The sequence below is a fragment of the Ammodytes marinus genome (assembly GCF_949987685.1).
Source record: "Ammodytes marinus genome assembly, chromosome: 23".
Taxonomy (NCBI): domain Eukaryota; kingdom Metazoa; phylum Chordata; class Actinopteri; order Uranoscopiformes; family Ammodytidae; genus Ammodytes; species Ammodytes marinus.
Genome location: NC_137227.1, coordinates 13,583,692 through 13,603,492, shown reverse-complemented (window position 1 = coordinate 13,603,492; position 19,801 = coordinate 13,583,692). Strand labels below are relative to the sequence as shown.

Below are 19,801 nucleotides of genomic sequence, written 5' to 3'. Positions count from 1 at the left end.
GTTAGCTTAGCTGGTTTTTCTTCTCAACGGTCTGGTCTGAATTAACCAGCTGCCTGTTGGCGCTAACAGTGAGTCAGTAATTCTGAAGAAGGCTTGTCAAAAACACTTTATGTCAAAATCAGTGAATATCTCTGTATGATCTGATACCTGTCCGTAGTGTGCGCTGAAGAAAAAGACCACAAGCATTCTCCAGAATTGCTGACTCAACCTTTACCTATGATGCTGAGTAATAATTCAGGCTCACACCACGACCAAGCTACAGCAGTTAGCTGTGTAGGTGGGTAGAGTGTGGCCTTGTAAAGCTTAGTAAGAGAAGTTAGTTTCTGGGTCTGTGCACTTGAAAGCTTTGTCTGATGCCTTTGTATATCAAGGATGTTCTCGTGGCTAGAATCTATTGTGCTTTATTCTACACTATTAAGGCAGAAATGCCCTTAAAAGATTTCTGCTGACGCACATAACATTAAAAACACTGCTGGATTTGCCTGAGCTTTTATTTATACAAAAGCATTATAGAGTGAAGAGCAAGTGTTTGCTAACTGTCGGCTAGTCAGTATGACAGGAGCGTGTCTATGTTCCCACTGCCCATTGGTCCCAAATGTTTCTAAGTAATCCAACAATATAATAGAGAATAGTATTTCTGTGTGTGAGATTGTGTGTGTGTCACTCCTTTTCTAACCTCTCCCTGTCCCCTTACCCTAACCCTAACCACCCAGCTGTGATGCCTGAACCTAATCGCCCATTTTCAGGAAACATAGGGCTTTGGGACCATCGGGCAGTGGGACCAAAGGTCTGTGTGAACATAGGGATGACCCCAGTGTGAACACAAAGTATTTTTGCTCCTCTCAGAGCCGGCTCTGCAGTGTAGTGGACTTGTTACTTGTTATGCTAAAGTAGGCTACACGATAACACAAAATAAATATTGTAGTAACCCTTTTGGAAAGAAAGCAAGGAAATATAACTCCTATTTAAGATGTGTTATATACTGTTCTTCTGTTGTGTAAATAGACATAAGACATGGAGAGATGGAAGGAGAAAGAGAATAATCAATAGAATATGGAGGATGAGAAATCCGAACGCAAACAAACAAACCAGTATTCCTGTCAATGAATATTTATTTATATCAAAGGCTAGCTTGTTCCCCCTGTCTTTGTTTAATTATTCGAGATTGATAAGCCAGGAGGGCCTTTAAATAATCTTTATTGATGTTGAACAAGGAAGGAAGTTGAAAAGAGTGCTGGGTTCAAAATACATTTAGAGATACTGGAGTTGTTTGTCTGAATACTGGCTCAGCAAACTTGATACTGTTGTTTCTCTGGTCATTTTAAAGAGGTTCCCACTAAATTCTTCCAATCCATATCCACCTTTTCACCCGATGGAGTGACGTCAAAGGGGGACTATTGACTTTTGAGGGTTTGATAAACCAGGGGAAGGGATGAGCGAGGGAGCGGTGAGTCAGAGGTGGAGGAAGGAGGAGGGAGAGCAGGAGAGGAGAGAGAGAGGTTTGCATTCATGTTGCTGGTAACAGAGGTATTTATAGCTCCTCCCACACACTGAGACAGGGAGAGAGAGATGGGCGAGAGAGGTTGCAGTGTACAGAGAGAGAGAGAGAGAGAGAGAGAGAGAGAGAGAGAGAGAGAGGAAGAACACAGTGGTATTCAGAAAAAGGGTGAGAGGGGGGCAGAAAGTAGGATTAGAGGAACAGCGGGAGGGAGCTGTTATTGAAGGAATGTTGTACTAAACAAAGGTGCAATTAGAAAACCGAGGGAGAGAGAGAGAGAGAGAGAGAGAGAGGTAGACTGACTGATGCAGGGACAAACAGATAAATAGTCCATGCAAACTGACACATCGCTCACAGCAGAGTGAATCCTTCCAAGTTCAGTTCCCCACAGCTCATGGTTTTCCCTCCAAAGTCCGCTATTTCTGTCGGTGTATATTGTCGGAAAAAAAAACAGAACAGACCATGCATACCTGTATATGTCCAGTCAATTGTAAACGAACATAGTACAAGAATAGACTACACCTTGCATGCAAATGCTGTTGCCTGCTAATGCGTTTTAGAGGTAATATGTGATGCTATTGATTGCCTCAATGTAAGAAATGTAAATTGATTCGACATATTCATGGTCATAAAAAAGCAATTTGATCATATCACCTTGAGGTTTTGGGAATCTGGGATGAGACTTTTTTTTCTTATTTTAGTAGCATTTTAAAGGATTATTCTTCATTTTTTGAGTGTTCCATATAAAAAAGGCAGACAGTGTGTCAGAAATGAAAAACAACATCACCTTGTTGTTGTAGCCAGGAGGAAAGCAAATGTAAATGTGGTATTTGGGTGTGACTCTAACGTTCCTCTCCTCTCCTCTGCAGCATCATAAATGGCTTCGCCCTGCCCCTGAAGGCTGAACACAAGCAGTTCCTGGTCCGGGTTCTCATCCCGCTACACACGGCAAAGTCCCTCTCCATCTTCCACGCACAGGTAGGTTTCGTATTCATGAATGCTGCAAACTCTTAATTATTTGTATGTTAGACTATTATGTGATTACTAGTATCATCACCAGCTTCTTTTGATACCTTTTGGTGTTAAAAACCTTCCAACTTCGTCTTTGTTTTTTGATTTACTGAGTTACAATCCACAGAGATGTTTATTTGATTTCCCACGTTACTTTACAACTGTTAAAGGCAAACACTGATGCTGTTTGATGATACTTTGTGGACATATTTTTTGAGCAATAAAACAAAACAGAACAGAATGAAGTTCTTGGTACTAAACGAATACTATCAAATGAAACCCGTAATACCCATTGTACTGTGGGTTCTAAAGACCCTTCTCCCAACCATCATTTAATCAAACTATAGTCTATTGTCTAGCTCCTCTACTAACTTCTCTAATCTTAGCCTGCCTTTTTCTCTAGCATTAATGTAGCTGTCAGCATCACTTAAATAATCTCACGACAAAACCTTCACTGGCCCACTGGGATTTTTTCTTGTTTTTGCAACAGTTTGCAGTGTCTACGTACATTTGGCCTGAATAAATGCATGTATGAGGCCAAAACCCTGGAGAAAGATTATTTCACCTGGATGAATCCTGCATTGTGTCAAATATACCACTAGGAGGCAGAGTTGAGTCACAGATGATACTGCAGAAGAGGGCGTGTGAGCCTGCATTCATCTATGAGTGTGTGTTTGTTTGGGTTACCATAATATTTAATTACATGGAAGGGAGCTCTCTATTGTGTGTGTGTGTGTGTGTGTGTGTGTGTGTATCTTTGGGGTTGTGAGTGTATTTTATTTTATTATGCAGACGGTACAGTTTGTTCTATCGCAAACTGGTCTTAGGTGTGTGTCGTCAGTGTGTGTGTGTGTGTGTGTGTGTGTGTGTGTGTGTGTGTGTCGGTCTTAGCATCACCGTGCCCTACATTTCTCCTCCCAGTCTCTCTCCCTGCGGTTGGCGCACATGCATTATTCACACACTCAAACGCACAGTCGGTTTGACAGGGTCACGGGGGATACAGTGCTATGGTGGACAGCAGTAGGTGTGGCTGTGTGTTGGAATGACCCAATTCTGGATGTAAATCTCAAAGTGTAAAATGCCAAAACATGCACCTTTCTATTCATCTTAAAGGTTGCTCATCCTTCCTGTAGCTTGTGAAGGGTTTTCTCATTCATATTCATGTCCCTGCTTTGAAATAACAGATGCAGCAGCTTTATTATGAGGCCACACATCATACATAGTTACAAATTCCAATAAGAAAAAGCATTAGACTTATTTCAAGACTTAGGCTAATTTCAAAGTTGAACTGAAAAATCAGAGACTATCATATCGATTGTGCTTGTTTTGACAATACGTGCTTCTTTGGTCAGAATGAATAAAATGACTTTTTTGTTCGATGCATGTTTTTGCCGTGACAAGCCCCTCTATATTAGTGTTAGGGTACGGTCAGAAGTCTCTCTACTTGTTATCTGTTTGGTGCATTATCTGTGTGGGTGGGCACTACAAATAGACACAAGGGCAGGTAATCAGCTGGGGTCTGACATTGTTAACCGTTGCTCTGAGATTTGTGCACTCTCTTCATGACTCGGCTGCTGAGGTTACAAGACTACACATCACTGAGTTCTGACAGTCTGGCCCACTGAACCATGAAATGTTGACAGCATACCCCCCATGAATGAGAAAACAGTGAGTGTACAGGAGCAGCCAAATGAATTGTATAACGTTAGCAAAAATTCGCTTCTAGTGAGAATCAGTGCTAACAATAGCATTCTGAGCTAAATAGCTTTGGCATTCCCAGTGAAAAATTGTTCACCTAGCCTGCTTGCTTCCACTTTTACGAGTTTAATACACACTTAACCACGCAATAAGTCCCCCCCCAAAAAACGTTGACTACAGGGCTATGATGGCACTTAGAGTTAATTGCCAACATGGAAGTTGACGCTGCATTTAAATGTCAGTAAATCACTGCCAAGGGAAAAGCACACCCAGAGGCCTAAAGCTGTTTTTATTGTTCAGTGTTTTCTGTACATGTTTATATTTGACAAATGAATTGGAAGAACCGTAAAAGCATATAGGGGCTACTGTCTGAGGTGCAAGTCATAACAAATTTACAGGCAAGAAGCCAACATAAGTCATTTAAAATAATTTTGTGACCCAAAATAGACAAGTTGTCTGTCTCTCTATGACCTGTCACGTTGACAAAGCAATATTGGTACATACAGCCTTAAAAAGCCTACAATGTCCATAATCCTTAGCCTAACAACGGCATCCTTCACGCGCAAAGCCCGTCCTGACAACCGAATCCAACATCATATTTACCCCGAGCAGTTCTCTAAAGCCCTGCTAATACTTTAAATGGTTTGACCGATCAGCACATTTAGTTTAATCCGGGTATTTTTCCTACTTTTCTTTTTATTCATGCTCAACACCCCCTGCTTTCAAGGAGTCCCCTTTTTTTATAGACTCCGCTCTCTCTTTCCCCTCTGCTTCTGTAACCATGTTGTGGGGACAGGAAAGTTAGGGATGGAGCGAGAGGAGTACACAAACAAGAAAATGTACCAGTAAAAACTCAACTCTGTACAAAAACAGAACAACCTTTAAAAAAATCTGCCAACGTATTAATATCCAAAATATTTTTATTTTGACGACGCTTAAACCTACCTATCTGAAAGTCCTAAAATGGACCTGTGTTATTATTGGAACAAGAAAACGGATGTATGAATAGGACAGAGAGGCAGAGACAAGAGGTCTAAACTCTATCTCACATTGCCCTTAAGGGACTTACGCGTGTGTGACATCACTCCTTCCGAAGTAAACACACGCACACACAGTCTCCGTCGCCACGGTGCCCACTCGCCACGGCAACCGGCCTGGGTGGAGGGGGCAACCGCAAAACACACGCACGCACACACACACACACACACACACACACACACACACACGTACACACACACACTCACACATATACACATGTGCGCTCAATAATGGGGAATGATTCCAGATCATATAAGGGGAGACACGAAGCTGATGTAGACACACACACACACACACACACACACACACACACACACACACACACACACACACACACACACACACACACACACACACGCACAAACTTTGCACACACATCCCCCCTCCTTGGAAAACTATCTTTCCGATCTTTAGCAGTGTGTAATCCGGAGGGATAAGTGCTAAGATCCCCACTGTCTCCTTGACAGCTTCAGGGAGAACCTACCTGTGTGTGTGTTTTTTGGTGTTGGTATGTGTGTGTGTGTGTGTGTGTGTGTGTGTGTGTGTGTGTGTGTGTTTTTGTGTGTGTGTATGTGTGTGTGTTGTGTATATATGTGTGTGTGTGTGTGTGTGTGTGTGTGTGTGTTTTTTTGTGTGCGTGTATGTGTGTGTGTTGTGTATATGTGTGTGTGTTTTTGTGTGTGTGTATGTGTGTGTTTTGTGTACGTGTGTGTGTGTGTGTGTGTGTGTGTGTGTGTGTGTGTGTGTGTGTTTTCTAACCACATCTCCCCTGTTCTTACAGCTGGCCTACTGTGTGGTGCAATTTATGGAGAAAGATGCTACGGTGACTGAATATGTAAGAATGTGTTTACATTACTTTACCTTTCCCACTACCAGACACTCGCTTATCAACTTCACATTCTTAGTTTTTTTAGTTTTTGGCCATCATATCTGTCTACCATATTTATTAGTATTTTTGTATAAACAATGGTTCGATGTAATGGTAATGGACTCTCAGGACTCATCAACGTTTTCAGCATTATCAGGCATCTGTTTGTTTTTTTTCATGAATGATTTCTGATTCATCATCATCAGTCATGAAACAACAGACAGACAAACTAGCTGGTGAACACATCCAAGAACCAAACAGAGACATCCAAATGAATGCTGATGTTGCGGGATGCTGAAAGAGTGTCAGCGACTGTCAGCTAGCATGTTTGCTATATCGTCATGACAAGATGAGGTGTAAATATTGTGTTTATGGCTTGTTCCGCTGCCAAAAAATATTGGATTATGACTGATTTGACAAAATCCCAGCTCAGCCAAATCCCTTGAACTTTGACCTACTATATGTGATTCTCCTTTGCAATGACGTGTTTGTTCCTAACAGCTCAGCAATGTTAGCAATAGCACAAGTGATAGAAATGACATACAAAACTACGAAAATTAAGAATCAATTCAGAACGAGCTAAATGATAATATTCATTTATAATATTATTACCAGCCACATTACCACCAAACCCTATTATACATTTTAGTCCTGTAGGTAGTTCACCAATGTAAACTCAGCACTGATGAGTGCAGAGTATTTTCTATAACTGACTTCATTGAAAAAAGCTCATTAATAAGCTCAGGACATACATTATTTTTCTTAATGCACCAGCCAGAGTATGAAGATGAGCTAATGGAGGTGGCACAGATGGGACGCCAGCCAGCCGCCCCCGCTGAGAAAATGGCTGCAGTGTTTATTTATACTAATGTGCTTCATGTTTATTTCTCTCTACAGATCATCAGAGGACTGCTCAAGTACTGGCCAAAAACCTGCACGCAGAAAGAGGTGAGATAGCCGATGATGTAAAGACACTGACGTAACCTCTTGAATATCTTTTGGGTTTTTGCTTTAATTATCTATGTTTTTGATTCCTCCTTGAAATAACATCCGGAGAAGTGATGTGTAATGTCTTATATCTGCCAGTCAAACGTATTGCTTGTAGTAACACTGTGTTGCTGCTGGGTGTGTCTGTGTGTTCAGGTCATGTTCCTGGGGGAGATCGAGGAGATCCTGGACGTGATCGAGCCGTCTCAGTTCATCCGGGTGCAGGAGCCGCTCTTCAAACAGATCGCCGCCTGCATCTCCAGCCCTCACTTTCAGGTACAAAAAAACGCCTCCCCACCTCAAACCATGCTGGAAAGGTTTTAAAAACTCTCGCAACCTGGTCTAAAATAGTAGAAATCATCATTGTATGTTATTGAAGTCTGGTGTCTCGATAAGCTTTTACAAAAATCTGACCCTTTTTTACTGTTGAGATGGTCTGACGAGGGCTGTGTGGGCGTATCAAATGGTCTCCATGGCAACATTCATTCTTTTTGTTGAACGTTTGGGCAGAGAACTGCCGTGATTGGTTCAAAACCCTTATTGTGTAATAAGAACCAGAGCAAAGCCCCCCTCATCTACACTGAATTTCTGTAACTATAACTGTTTATCAAGCTTAAATGACAATTTATTTCATTTGGATTGATAAATATGCCGAACTCTTTTCAGATAGTTACTATCATGCAACTCACTCCACAAATACCAAAGTTAGAAGGATATTGTGGATTGGGGTTTACAGGGGCTTTAAAGTAGGCCTACTATCTAAAATCATCTATTGTAACACTGTAAAATAGTCCCAAAGGAAAGAATTTTTTTTGCCAAAATCAGCCCCTTATTTTCATGTTCCATAAAAAAGAGTACTGCGCCTGTGAACAGTAACCTAATTGCCTAGAGATTTATTATATCATTTTAGATCAAAAACAATCCACTGAAGGAGACTGTAAAAAAAAGAAAGTAAATCAACATTGGAATAAAAGTCTAATCCTGTGTGTATGTATGTATGTGTGTGTATGTGTGTGTGTGTGTGTGTGTGTGTGTGTGTGTGTGTGTGTGTGTGTTTCAGGTAGCAGAGCGGGCTCTTTACTTCTGGAACAACGAATACATCCTCAGTCTGATAGAGGAGAACTGTCAAGTCATCCTGCCGCTGGTCTTCGCCACCCTCTACAGAGTCTCCAAGGAGCACTGGAACCAGTATGTGACACACACACACACACACACACACACACACACACACACACACACACACACACACACACACACACACACACACACACACACACACACACACACACACACACACACACAAATGCTTACACACACATGCTTACACACACGCACAAATTAATAACGACCCATAACTCACGGCTCATTAAATGGTTGATTATGGTGTGACACTGTTTGGATGCAAAGACGAGTAGGACTGATGTTCATTGGCTTCTTCACTCTGCTCCTCCAGGACCATTGTGTCTCTGATCTACAACGTGCTGAAGACCTTCATGGAGATGAACAGCAAGTTGTTTGATGACCTCACTGCCTCCTACAAAGTGGAGAAACAGAAGTGAGTATGACTCACCCGCCTTGTGCCTATGTGAGCGTCTGTGCGCACGTTTGTGTGTGTGTATGTGTATGTGTATGTGTATGTGTGTGTGTGTGTGTGTGTGTGTGTGCGCGTGTGTATTTGCGTCACTGGATACAACAGTGACAACAAGAAGAGGAAATAAAGGGCTCTTAAGTCATGTTTTAGACGTTTTTTGTTCCATTATACCCCACTTTATATTTCACGTTGTTGGTATGTATCGCTTAGGTCATCTTTTGAACATGGATCGCATCGTGATTCCACTTACACGCTATCCTGTTTCATACTTATACTTTCACAATTGTGAGACATTTTTTTAATGTAGTATTTCAACATTTGGGGGTAATAGACGTATCTGCTTTCTTTAAGAGAGAGAGATGGGAAGATTCATATCAGTCTGATGTCTTTGTATTCAATGTGGAGTTGGAGTCAACGTGTGGTTAGCTTTAGCATAAAGACAGGCTTGGGAAAACAGCAAGCCTGGCCTCTGTTCATTCAGTAGATAAAGAGTCGCACAGTGATGATACTGTTGTAATTTCCTATCGAAGATTTTGAAGGCTTGTTAACGAGGTGATTTAATTGGTTTCAAAGCCATCTTGCTTGCCTGGGGCGACAGCGTGAACTGCCATTGATGAAATGGGAAAATGTCATTGTATTCAGATAAACCTTGGATGCCTCAACAACAGTGAGATTGAATGGCACGGTAAACACTCTACTACTATGGGGCTTTATTCTTATCTTCCCTTCCTCCTCCCTCTCTCCAGAGAGATGAAGCGAGAGCGGGAGCGTAGCGAGCTGTGGCGAGGCCTGGAGGAGCAGCAGGAGCGTCGGATGCAGATGCTCACCGAAGCCGCCAGGAACCAGCGCAACCTCCAGGAGCGAGGCGAGAGAGGGGACCCGCCCAGCCCCTCATCCCCGCAGACGGCTCACTCCGACCAGCCCGAGCCCAAGCCAGGCGGGGCCTCTTCCTCCGGAGCCGGGGAGAGCGCCACCTAGGTGCTGCTCCACAGAGATAATGGATAACACAAGGGGGTTAGGGGGGACAGGGAGAAGACATGAGGTTGATAGTGACAGTGTTGGGAGCGGTCAGACAGAAAAGGTACAAAACAAAAACCACTGTATCTTTCTCTTTTTTCTCTTGCATTATGGAGGGTGTGGCTTTTTGTGAAAAAGCAGCACACACTCTGTGATCCGAGGTTTAAAGGCTGTATCTTTTCTTTTCTGACAAGAGTTGTGTGAAACTGGTTCACTTTTTTTTCGCTGTGCACACACATTATGTTGCGGATCAAGAGATGAATATTGTCCACAAAAATACAGATTGTCATTTGAATTAGCGGCTGGTTCATCTAAACTGCAGGTCAGTACCCCCAAAATTGGTAGCTGGCCTGCTTCAAGTCAGCCTCAAAACAGAAGAGTTGAAATTTCTCTTGCGGTGCAACTCAAAATCAACTTAACCTGTGTCTTAACGCATCTTGATATTTAGCCAAATCTGAGTCAGTCTGTACTGTGGCCTCGTATTTATCTTTTTTGGTCAAAGATGCTTATTTCATGTGTGGACGGACGGCAGAGTCCGTTAATAAACAGAGGAAGCAATTTCACACAAATGTCCCAAAATGATTGCCGTACAGACCAGAAACACACACCACTCAGAAACACACGCACGCACGCACACACACACACACACACACACACACACACACACACACACACACACACACACACACACACACACACACACACACACACACACACACACACACACACACACACACACACACACACACACACAGCTGGTTCTGGCACTAACTGCTCTCCCATTCTGTTGGGTTCCACCACAGGACGAGCCTAAAGTCCCCATAAGGTAAAAAAAAAAACACCCCACTGATGAAAATGATATAAAGTACAATACTGTTCCTTCTTCTTACTTGTTACTCTACTACTACTACTCTACTCTACTCTACTCTACTCTAAGTACTACTGATGATGCTATGATGATGATGATAATGTTTTTATATATATACATATGTCTCTGGATATTTCTGTAGTGTATTATGGGAGAAACACTAGTGTAGCAGATACCATGAAGGGGAAGGCCGACTCGAATTCTGAACTCACATCACATGTTAACTGTATGAGGCCATAACGTGAGCGCTGAAATTCAGCGATATTCCCCTTTAAAAGACCGTGAAGAGGGGAGGAATGAACTGGATTGGCCGTGGCTGTTTTTCTTTTCCTTTGAAATTTTGGATATTTGTGGTGCGGTTGTGTATTTTCAAAGGGGGTAAAAACTAAATCGTAAAACATTCCACGTTTGAAGATCATTACCTATGTTTTTTTTTAAATCTTTGTTGGTTTAAAGGTGCCCAGTGGAGAAACAAACTTATGTTTACATTCAGCGTTACTCACCAGAACCAGCCTGTAACCTCGAGGCTTGACAAATGCTCTTAATGCATCTTCTTTCTTATAAAATATTTGAAAACCAACTTTTTTTTAACTCTTGCATTGTTTACATCCACGTTTACTTGCTCACACGGTCCTTCTTCCCTTCCATTTTGTTGGCATATCAACATGTTTGTTTGCACATTATCGAAACCAACTCTCCTTAAAAGGGATACATTGAAATCATGTGAATACATGTGCAACCTTGCGCGATATATACAAACATAATGGGGACCCGCTTATAAAGACGTTGCTCTATAGCACCACTACTGGTGAAAAACTCCACAGGGTGCCTTTAATGTCAATGTCGCGACACAACAATACATTTTCTGGTTAAAAGTTTTACTAATCTGTTTAGCTCACTTTTTCAAAGTTAACCTTACAAACCCCAAATTTGAACCAAAAGATTATCCAAGCAGGACAAGCAAACACCACCCGGCACAAAGGTTGCTGGAGGTGAAATAAAGCGCACCACAAGTGTTTCAGAATCAAAAGAAAAACCCAGTAATCCAGTTGGATTGCTGAACCCGGAGAGTCGGTTATTTTAAGGCTCAGCAGACCTGACGCTGCTAGATGGCAACCATGATGACGAAAGCTTTTTTTTCTTTTCTCGGTGTGAACCAACACAAATCAGTTTATTCTTGTTGGATCATTATGATGATAGAGTGATGGGATAAGGAAGAGGATTTAAAAAAACAAAACAGAAAAAAATTATTTTAGCAATATTTTCATTCTTTCAGGATAATCTGTGTGTGTTTTTAGGGGGTTAAACAAATGTTTACCCCCCACTCTTGTTTTTACTCCTGTTGCGTCCTTGATATTCACATTGTCTTAAAGGTACTTTCTGTGTAAATTAATTTGATGAGAAATGATTTTGCTTTTTAATTATGTTGTTTTGTTTCTTGTTTTTTGTATGATCTTGTTCATTTTGTGGAAACTGATACTGATGCTATTTATTTTCTATTTGATCAGGAAATGTAACCTTATTTGAAGATGATGGGCGGGTTGTGTGTGAGTGCGTGTGCGTGTGCGTGTGCGTGTGTGTGTGTGTGTGTGCGTGTGTCGGGGTGTATCCGGTGTGTGAATCGGTGAGCAGGAGATGTGTGTAGACAGAGTGATAAGAGAACGAGAGAATGCATTCTCTCTTTGCTTCTTTTTTCTCTCTCTCTCTCCTTCTCTCCTTCCTGAGGGACAGGGTTTGAATCCGAATGTATCGTAAACAAATCGATTGTTTTTTTGACGCTCGAGAGCTACCTGTCTGCTGCTTAGTAACCAAACGTTCTCAAAACCCACTCAGACCAGCAGTTTTTGCCGAAAACGCTCACTTCAAATCATGCCTGAGTCAACAAGGTTCTGCAATCCATTTGACCCCCAGCTCTTACATCTTTTAATGAGCAAATTCGAGCTGAGTAATGAAACTCACAGCGGTGCATTTTCTACCTTATTTCCAGGTTTTTCTCAATGCTTTCTTAAGTTTGGCTTGAGTTTGGTTGAGTCCTGATGCTGCCAGGCTGCGGTCACATCTAATCCATTAAATTTGTCACACGTGTCCAAGTGGTTCCCAACCTTTTGGCTTGTTGTGACCCCTTAACACATTGTCTGCTTGTGACACCTTTGCCTTCCAGTGGACATGAGAGTTGTGAGCAGTTAGACCAAAGAGTGTTTTCCCATCTCAAATATAGTTTTGATTGTAGGCAAAAATGCATATCAGCAAACACACAAAGGAGCAAAATTTGAGGAAAATCTGAAAATTGAAAAATAATAATATAAATGATACATAGGCTATGTTGTCATTTTGATTAGCTTGTGACCCTTCTGATTAATCTCAGGTCTCCTTAAGGCCCCAGGGTTGGATACCACAGACATGTGCCAGATTTTCTCTAAGAACCACAATGCTGTATATTTATTTAAAGAAACAGAGAATTGTTGTTGCATGTGACAAAGGAGTAGACAGTGCACAAGTTTGCAATTGGCATGTCCCCACGGCAGCCATAGAAAATGCACTAGATGTGTTAGGTGAAACAGCAGCCTTTCACCATCAAACATTTCAAATGCTGCACTTGCAGACACCATCTGGCTGGCACCCTGGGCAGGCAAGAAAAAGCAAGCGCTCCCATGTGGGCGGATTTCAAACGTTGGTTTGATTCAGGCATAAAAACACTCAAAAATCACAACTGGAAAGAGACTCAACTTGACCTCGCTGTCATAAAGCTCAGCTAACTTTATGATTTTGGTTTTTGGCTAGCTTCCTCACAAACCCTCTTGATTGTTACTGTCAGTCAGTCGGTCAGCTGACTCTGGGAAAACGGAACCCACTCCCACTGTTCTAGAGTTCTCCCTTAACATTAACTGTTGCATCTCCCCTCCCTTTTAAACAAATGCTTTAAATCAGAGGGGTGGTGTCAACGCATTTGATGGAAGCGATCGGTTAAAGAGTTACAGAAAAAAGCAGAAGAGGAGAAAGACAGAGGAAAGAAAAGACATAGAGTTAGACACGATAGAATGGCAATAAGTCAGAGCAACAATTACAGAGTGAGAATATAATGTTACCGAAAACCTACAACCGCATTACGTAGCAATTTCACTGAATTTCTAGATTTGCACTGTCTGCCCAATGGTCTGTGTTTGTTGTGTTGAAGAAAAACCTTAGAGAAGAGGATTAAGATGATGCAGAAGAAGAAGAAGATGTATATTTTGGGGACCAACACAGCGGTGGGGGGGTTTGAATGTAGAGAGGCTAACTACTGTACGTGACATACAGGGGGCTGTAGAATGGAGAAAAAAAAAACTATGTGCTAAAAATGAAACTTCACTTTGAGAAAACACTCTGGGACTCTGTGCTGTTTCTTTGTGTCACCTTGTTTGACTTTTGATTTTCAATAATACTAATATTGATATTTTATCTACAGCCACAACGTCAATTACATGAAATATATAAAAAAAAAATATTTTCAATGTGTTATGTTACAGGGGTAGCTTGTGTAGTTAGGTTAGCACCTAGCTAGCGCCAAAGTTAGAGGCAGATATAGCTCTGTCAGGAGTTGGCGGAAACTAAAGAAGAGCTAGTAACAGAGTGAATACTCCATAATGTAACACTTGGTCTTACATTTAGGTTAGGTAGTGAAATATGGCTTAAAATGGATGCTAATGTTGCTCTGCTCTGCATAATCAATAATCCACCATTAACTTATACAGTCATATGAAAAAGTTTGGGAACCCCTCTCAGCCGGCATTATAATTGACTCTGCTTTCACAAAAAAAATATAAAAGTGGTATGTCTTTAATTTACCAGGAACAGCTAAGTACTGGGATGTTTTCCAAACAAAGATTTTTTGAAAAGCAGTATTTGGTTGTATGAAATAAAATAAAATGTGAAAAACTGGCTGTGCAAAAATATGGGTACCCTTGTGGTTTTGTTGATTTTAATGCCTGTAACAGCATGTAAAACTGATGAATTTAAACACAAAGTTGGTTGGATTATGTTGTTAAGCCTTGAACCTCATAGAAATGTCTGTTTAATCATGAGAAAATGTATTTTATGTGCCTAAATGCAAGTTGCACTTCTCTTTGACTCTCTGCTGAAGTGAGACAGAATGGGATCATCAAAACAGCTCCCAAAAGATCTGAAAAACAAAGATTGTTCATTGTCATGGTTTAGGGGAAGGCTACAAGAAGCTTTCCCAAAGGTTTCAATTGTCAATTTCGACTGTAGGGAATGTTGTCAGGAAATGGAAGGACACAGGCACAGTGGCAGTTAAACCCAGGCATGGCAGACCAAGAAAAAAACAGGAGCGGCATAGGTGGAGGATTGTGAGAATGGTTGCACACAACCCACAGATCACCTCCAAAGACCTGCAAGAACATCTGGCTGCAGATTGTGTATCTGTACATCGTTCAACAATTCAGCGCAATTTGCACCAAAACATCTGCTTTTTATAAAGACCAAATAACTTAATTTTTGTCTCATCAGTCCAAAGCATTTTCTTCCAATATGAATCTGGCTTGTCTAAATGAGCTTTTGCATACTCCATGCAACTGTATCTGTGGCGTGGGCGCAGAAAGGGCTTCCTTCTCATCACCTGGCCATACAGATGTTTTGGTGCAAATTGCACTGATTTGTTGAACCATGTACAGATACACAATCTGCAGCCAGATGTTCTTGCAGGTCTTTGGAGGTGATCTTTGGGTTGTGTGCAACCATTCTCACAATCCGCCGCATATGCCGCTCTTGTACTTTTCTTGGTCTGCTAGACCTGGGTTTAACTGCAACTGTGCCTGTGTCCTTCCATTCCCTGACAACGTTCCTTACAGTAGAAATTGACAATTGAAACCTTTGGGAAAGCTTCTTGTAGCCTTCCCCTAAACCATGATAATGAATAATCTTTGTTTTTAAGATCTTTTGGGAGCAGTTTTGATGATCCCATTCTGTCTCACTTCAGCAGAGAGTCAAAGAGAAGTGCAACTTGCATTTAGGCACCTAAAATACATTTTCTCATGATTAAACAGACATTTCTATGAGGTTCAAGGCTTAACAACATAATCCAACCAACTTTGTGTTTAAATTCATCAGTTTTACATGCTGTTACAGGCATTAAAATCAACAAAACCGCAAGGGTACCCATATTTTTGCACAGCCAGTTTTTCACATTTTATTTTATTTCATACAACCAAATACTGCTTTTCAAAAAATCTTTGTTTGGAAAACATCCCAGTACTTAGCTGTTCCTGGTAAATTAAAGACATACCACTTTTATATTTTTTTTTGTGAAAGCAGAGTCAATTATAATGCCGGCTGAGAGGGGTTCCCAAACTTTTTCATATGACTGTATGTCAGCTATAGGCTACTAACTTTATAAAGTCATAATATGTCAATGTTGTGCTGCTTTAATCTGCAAATAAGTATCCAAAACCTTTTTTTCCCCCCAAACCTACACAGATCTGATGAAATTTTGGGCAACAAACATTGATTTCCATTAATTTCCATATGGTGTAAAATTAAATGAGCAGACTCTCAAATGTACTTAAAGGTGCCAGGAGGAACTTTTTAATATTTCTGAAACAGTCTAATTTTTCCTCTGATGATCATCAATTACATGTAACAGCAAACGAGACCATCAGTGCAAAGAATTCTATTTTTAATATAGCTTTTCCTAATGCCTTTGTCATGGGTACGCTCACCCAGGAACAGCAGCTGGCGTAGTAAAAACACTACTGCTTTTATCAGAAAGGGGTGCAAGAATGAACACATACTGAAAAGTTCCTCGGAGCACCTTTAAGTTGCGTCATCCATCACAATTAACAACAATCTACATTAAGATAAGTCGCAGTTACCTCATATTTCATTGTCATTATGATGGAAAAATAAATGAGAACCAAGAGTGTGCTGTAAAGTGTAGGCAGGTGTTAGTAAATTGGGATAAAAACACTCACTGCATGGTGCGGTGGGGAACAAAAATGTGCATGTGACTGAAGGGGCAAATGTGGTGTATTATAAATATCTGGTTTAATCCCTTAAATCACAGTCGATGTACCTTATACATCTAATTACATGGTGTCTAAATGACTCAACTAGCCAATTGTATTCATGTTACCTATCCATTGTTACAGCAAGTGTCAAGTTGAGTGCAGACAATCCTCACGACACCGAGAGTCGACCAAGTTGAATGAATAACCGCACACGTACGCACTCACTCAGGGAGATACAGGCTGAGGTTAAGAAAACATAGACATAGGCATCAGTATTTTCCAGGGAGTCTCCCATTATTTCTGGCTTGGGGTCCTCTAATGGTATTTCATTCTAATTGCTATGATGTCAGAGTGTCCGTCCGCCCTAATGGCCTTCTAAAAACAACAACAAGATCCGATTGGTTCCATTCACTGGTTGTTGTCCGGGGCACAGACACACCGCAGTCCAGCAGCTCAAATCTCTGAAAGATCTTCAGCTGGAAAGGTAAGGAGTTTTTCATTTATTTATTTAAACATGTATTAAGCAGGTAAGGATTGAAATCTAACTAATCATTTATTGTCATTAATTTTAGACATTTAAAGACTGCTTTAGAAAACTACTTTACAAAAAGTGAAGATACTTATGTTAGCAGCAGGCTATTTTACAGCACAGTTAGAGTAGTTCCACAGCCTATATGGAGTCATTGCAATGCATTGTGCTCTAGTGAACCCAAGTGCTGTTTATGGCCTCAATGCATTTAAAAGTATACCACATCATTCTGTTCATGCAGAAAGAATGTTCTTGTCAGTGTTATATTTCTCTAAAGCATTCTCCAGTCCGGCTGAGTTGAGAGGATTACAGTTGTTTAAGTGTTGACGTGGTTTGCTTGAAAATGTACAGAGTAATGAAGCAGATGTCTCCAAAATTGTGAAAGAACCAACTCCTTGTTTTCTGATTGAAACAAGGAAAAAATGCTTTCTATGCAAGTAAAGTTACATTTTTTAAATGTAATATAACATTTTCAAAGTCTGAAAGTAGATTTTTTATTATTAATGTAATATTAAAATGTATTTATTAATTTACAGTGTAAAGGTCACTGGCACTATTGGCTGCAGTAGCCATAATGGACACTAGAGAGAGAGAGAATTGTGAGGTGTGCCAAATGTCAATGTACTGTTCTGAAGGATATACTACTGTCAGCTTTCATGGATCATGAATTACAACTTAATAATATATGTGTTAAAATAAACATTTTAGCCTGCTCTGATTTTTAATAAGCATATAATGACGTACAGTCCTTTGAAAAAAGACCCTACAGAAACATGACTACTTTCTTTGAGGTTGGACTGTATCCCACCAATGTACAGTATAGGTCACTCATAACAGAGGGCCAATCCATATTCATAGAGTAATACGTTAATTCAGTATATCTCTTTCTCTACCCATCCTTGCCAGTATGCATCTCCATCCCCTGTCCCTCTCTCTTCTGCTGCTCCTGGTTGCTGGGGCAGCCGTGGTGAGCGTTGCTGTAACGACCACGCTTCATGGTTTCCGTGGCTGCGCCGTGCGAGAGTTCTCCTTCGTGGCCCAGAAGCCCGGCTGCAAGGGACTGCGCATCACCACAGAGGCCTGCTGGGGGCGCTGTCACACCTGGGAGGTAATAACCTTATACTGTATATACAAACACAATGAAGTACCATCAGTTACACTAAAAGTTAATGTGGGAGTCCAACTCTTTCCCATGGCTATTCATGAAATCTCCCATAATACTAGAATTTTGAAACGTCAAATAAATCATTGATGACCCAGGCCAGGACTCAACCCAGACCATATTTAGACTGGCCCATTCTCAGGGGTTAGTTTAAGGGGTTAGGAAGTCTACTGAAAGCCATAAGACGAGAAATAGTCATGAATCAGCAGCAACATAGCTGACTCAAAAAGTAAGGGGAGTTTTTAACTGCATTCACAGACTTCCTTCCGAGAATACTTTACAATTATGTTTTGACAGCTCAGGTAAGAGCTATGCAAGTGGACCCAGAGTTTCCAAGGTCACGAAATAACACTTTTAATTGACATGGCGTCAACATATGCTCACAGTTGGGCAAATGATAGATGCAGAGTTCTGTGACTAATGGCGCCTCTTTCAAAGAATTATATTGACGAACATGGTACAGTCATGGTAGATCTTACGTCGTGTCTGTCTCTGAGTGGTATACTGATGTGACTACGTTTGTAAGAGGCACACAACGAAGGGGAATATCACTTACACTGTATTTCTGAAGTTATTTTGTCACTCTCTAATGTTACCCAGTCTAGCCACTGCAGAAAGATTCAGAAAGCTGCTCTCATGATATCAGTTATTACCAAGTAGACAGGACACATATTTAAGAAGGCTCTTCAGGGCAATTTCTCATGATGTTCCTTATAATAGTCATATTACAGGTAAGTAAAAAAAACAAATAAAGTAAAATGTGTGTACATACAAAAAAATGTCTAGTAAAAGGACATAGGCCTACCTATCAATGGAAATCAAAGTAACCTGTGTTCCACCTGTGTGTGTGTGTGTGTGTGTGTGTGTGTGTGTGTGTGTGTGTGTGTGCATGTGCATGCGTGCGCGCGCGCGCGTGTGTGTGTGTGTGTGTGCGTGTGAACCCTGCAGAAACCCGTGCCAGATCCCCCTTACATCCACCGTCAACACCGTGTGTGTACGTACAGCCGTACCCGCCACATGACGGCCCGCCTGCCGGGCTGCCTGCCCAACGTCTCCCCGCTCTACCACTATCCCATGGCCCTGCACTGCCACTGTGCTGTCTGCTCCACACAGGACACAGAGTGTGAGACCTTCTGAAGCTGTCAGCCACATGACAGTATCATCAACACTTTTACTGATATGAACAAGACTGAATAAAATAATGAAATCTAGACATATGTGTAAGTGTCAGACTTTCTGAGGGGGGATTGAAAGCACTTCCAGCAAAATATGTCAGCAAGACTTCTGTATTTGATAACAGTAAAAGACACAAAGGAAGGACGCGTGACATCTACTATACTTAAAAATGAATCCCTCTGTAGACTGAAGAGTGTTTGTGTAAAGGACTTAGGTATGTCTGTAAAGATAGGGGAAATAACAGAGAAAGCATTACATTTCAAAATAAGAGATACATTCAGATTAAAGTATTTAAATCACAGCCCGAGGCCCTGAAGGGTCCAAGAACCCTATGTCTATTAAAGCTAAAAAATAAA

At 41.1% G+C, this 19,801-nt stretch overlaps 2 protein-coding genes across 2 annotated transcripts in view; both read left to right on the top strand.

Moving 5' to 3' along the window:
- Window positions 1-9,669, top strand: part of ppp2r5b (protein phosphatase 2, regulatory subunit B', beta) — a gene marked incomplete at its 3' end in the record, with an annotated part of 37,730 nt that extends 28,061 nt beyond the window's left edge. Inside the window, exons 7-13 of the mRNA XM_080052302.1 lie at window positions 2,368-2,476; window positions 6,027-6,080; window positions 7,011-7,061; window positions 7,257-7,376; window positions 8,161-8,288; window positions 8,554-8,655; window positions 9,438-9,669. Of these exons, the coding sequence (XP_079908428.1) occupies window positions 2,368-2,476; window positions 6,027-6,080; window positions 7,011-7,061; window positions 7,257-7,376; window positions 8,161-8,288; window positions 8,554-8,655; window positions 9,438-9,669 (796 nt within the window). The remainder of the gene's footprint in view (window positions 1-2,367; window positions 2,477-6,026; window positions 6,081-7,010; window positions 7,062-7,256; window positions 7,377-8,160; window positions 8,289-8,553; window positions 8,656-9,437) is intronic.
- Window positions 9,670-18,014: 8,345 nt separating this feature from the next.
- Window positions 18,015-19,406, top strand: LOC307268823 (glycoprotein hormone beta-5-like; the record flags this gene model as incomplete). Its single annotated transcript, XM_080051577.1, has 2 exons — window positions 18,015-18,215; window positions 19,218-19,406. The coding sequence occupies 2 exons, from the start codon at window positions 18,015-18,017 to the stop codon at window positions 19,404-19,406; spliced, it is 390 nt and encodes a 129-aa protein (XP_079907703.1).
- Between the last annotated feature and the right edge of the window lie 395 nt (window positions 19,407-19,801).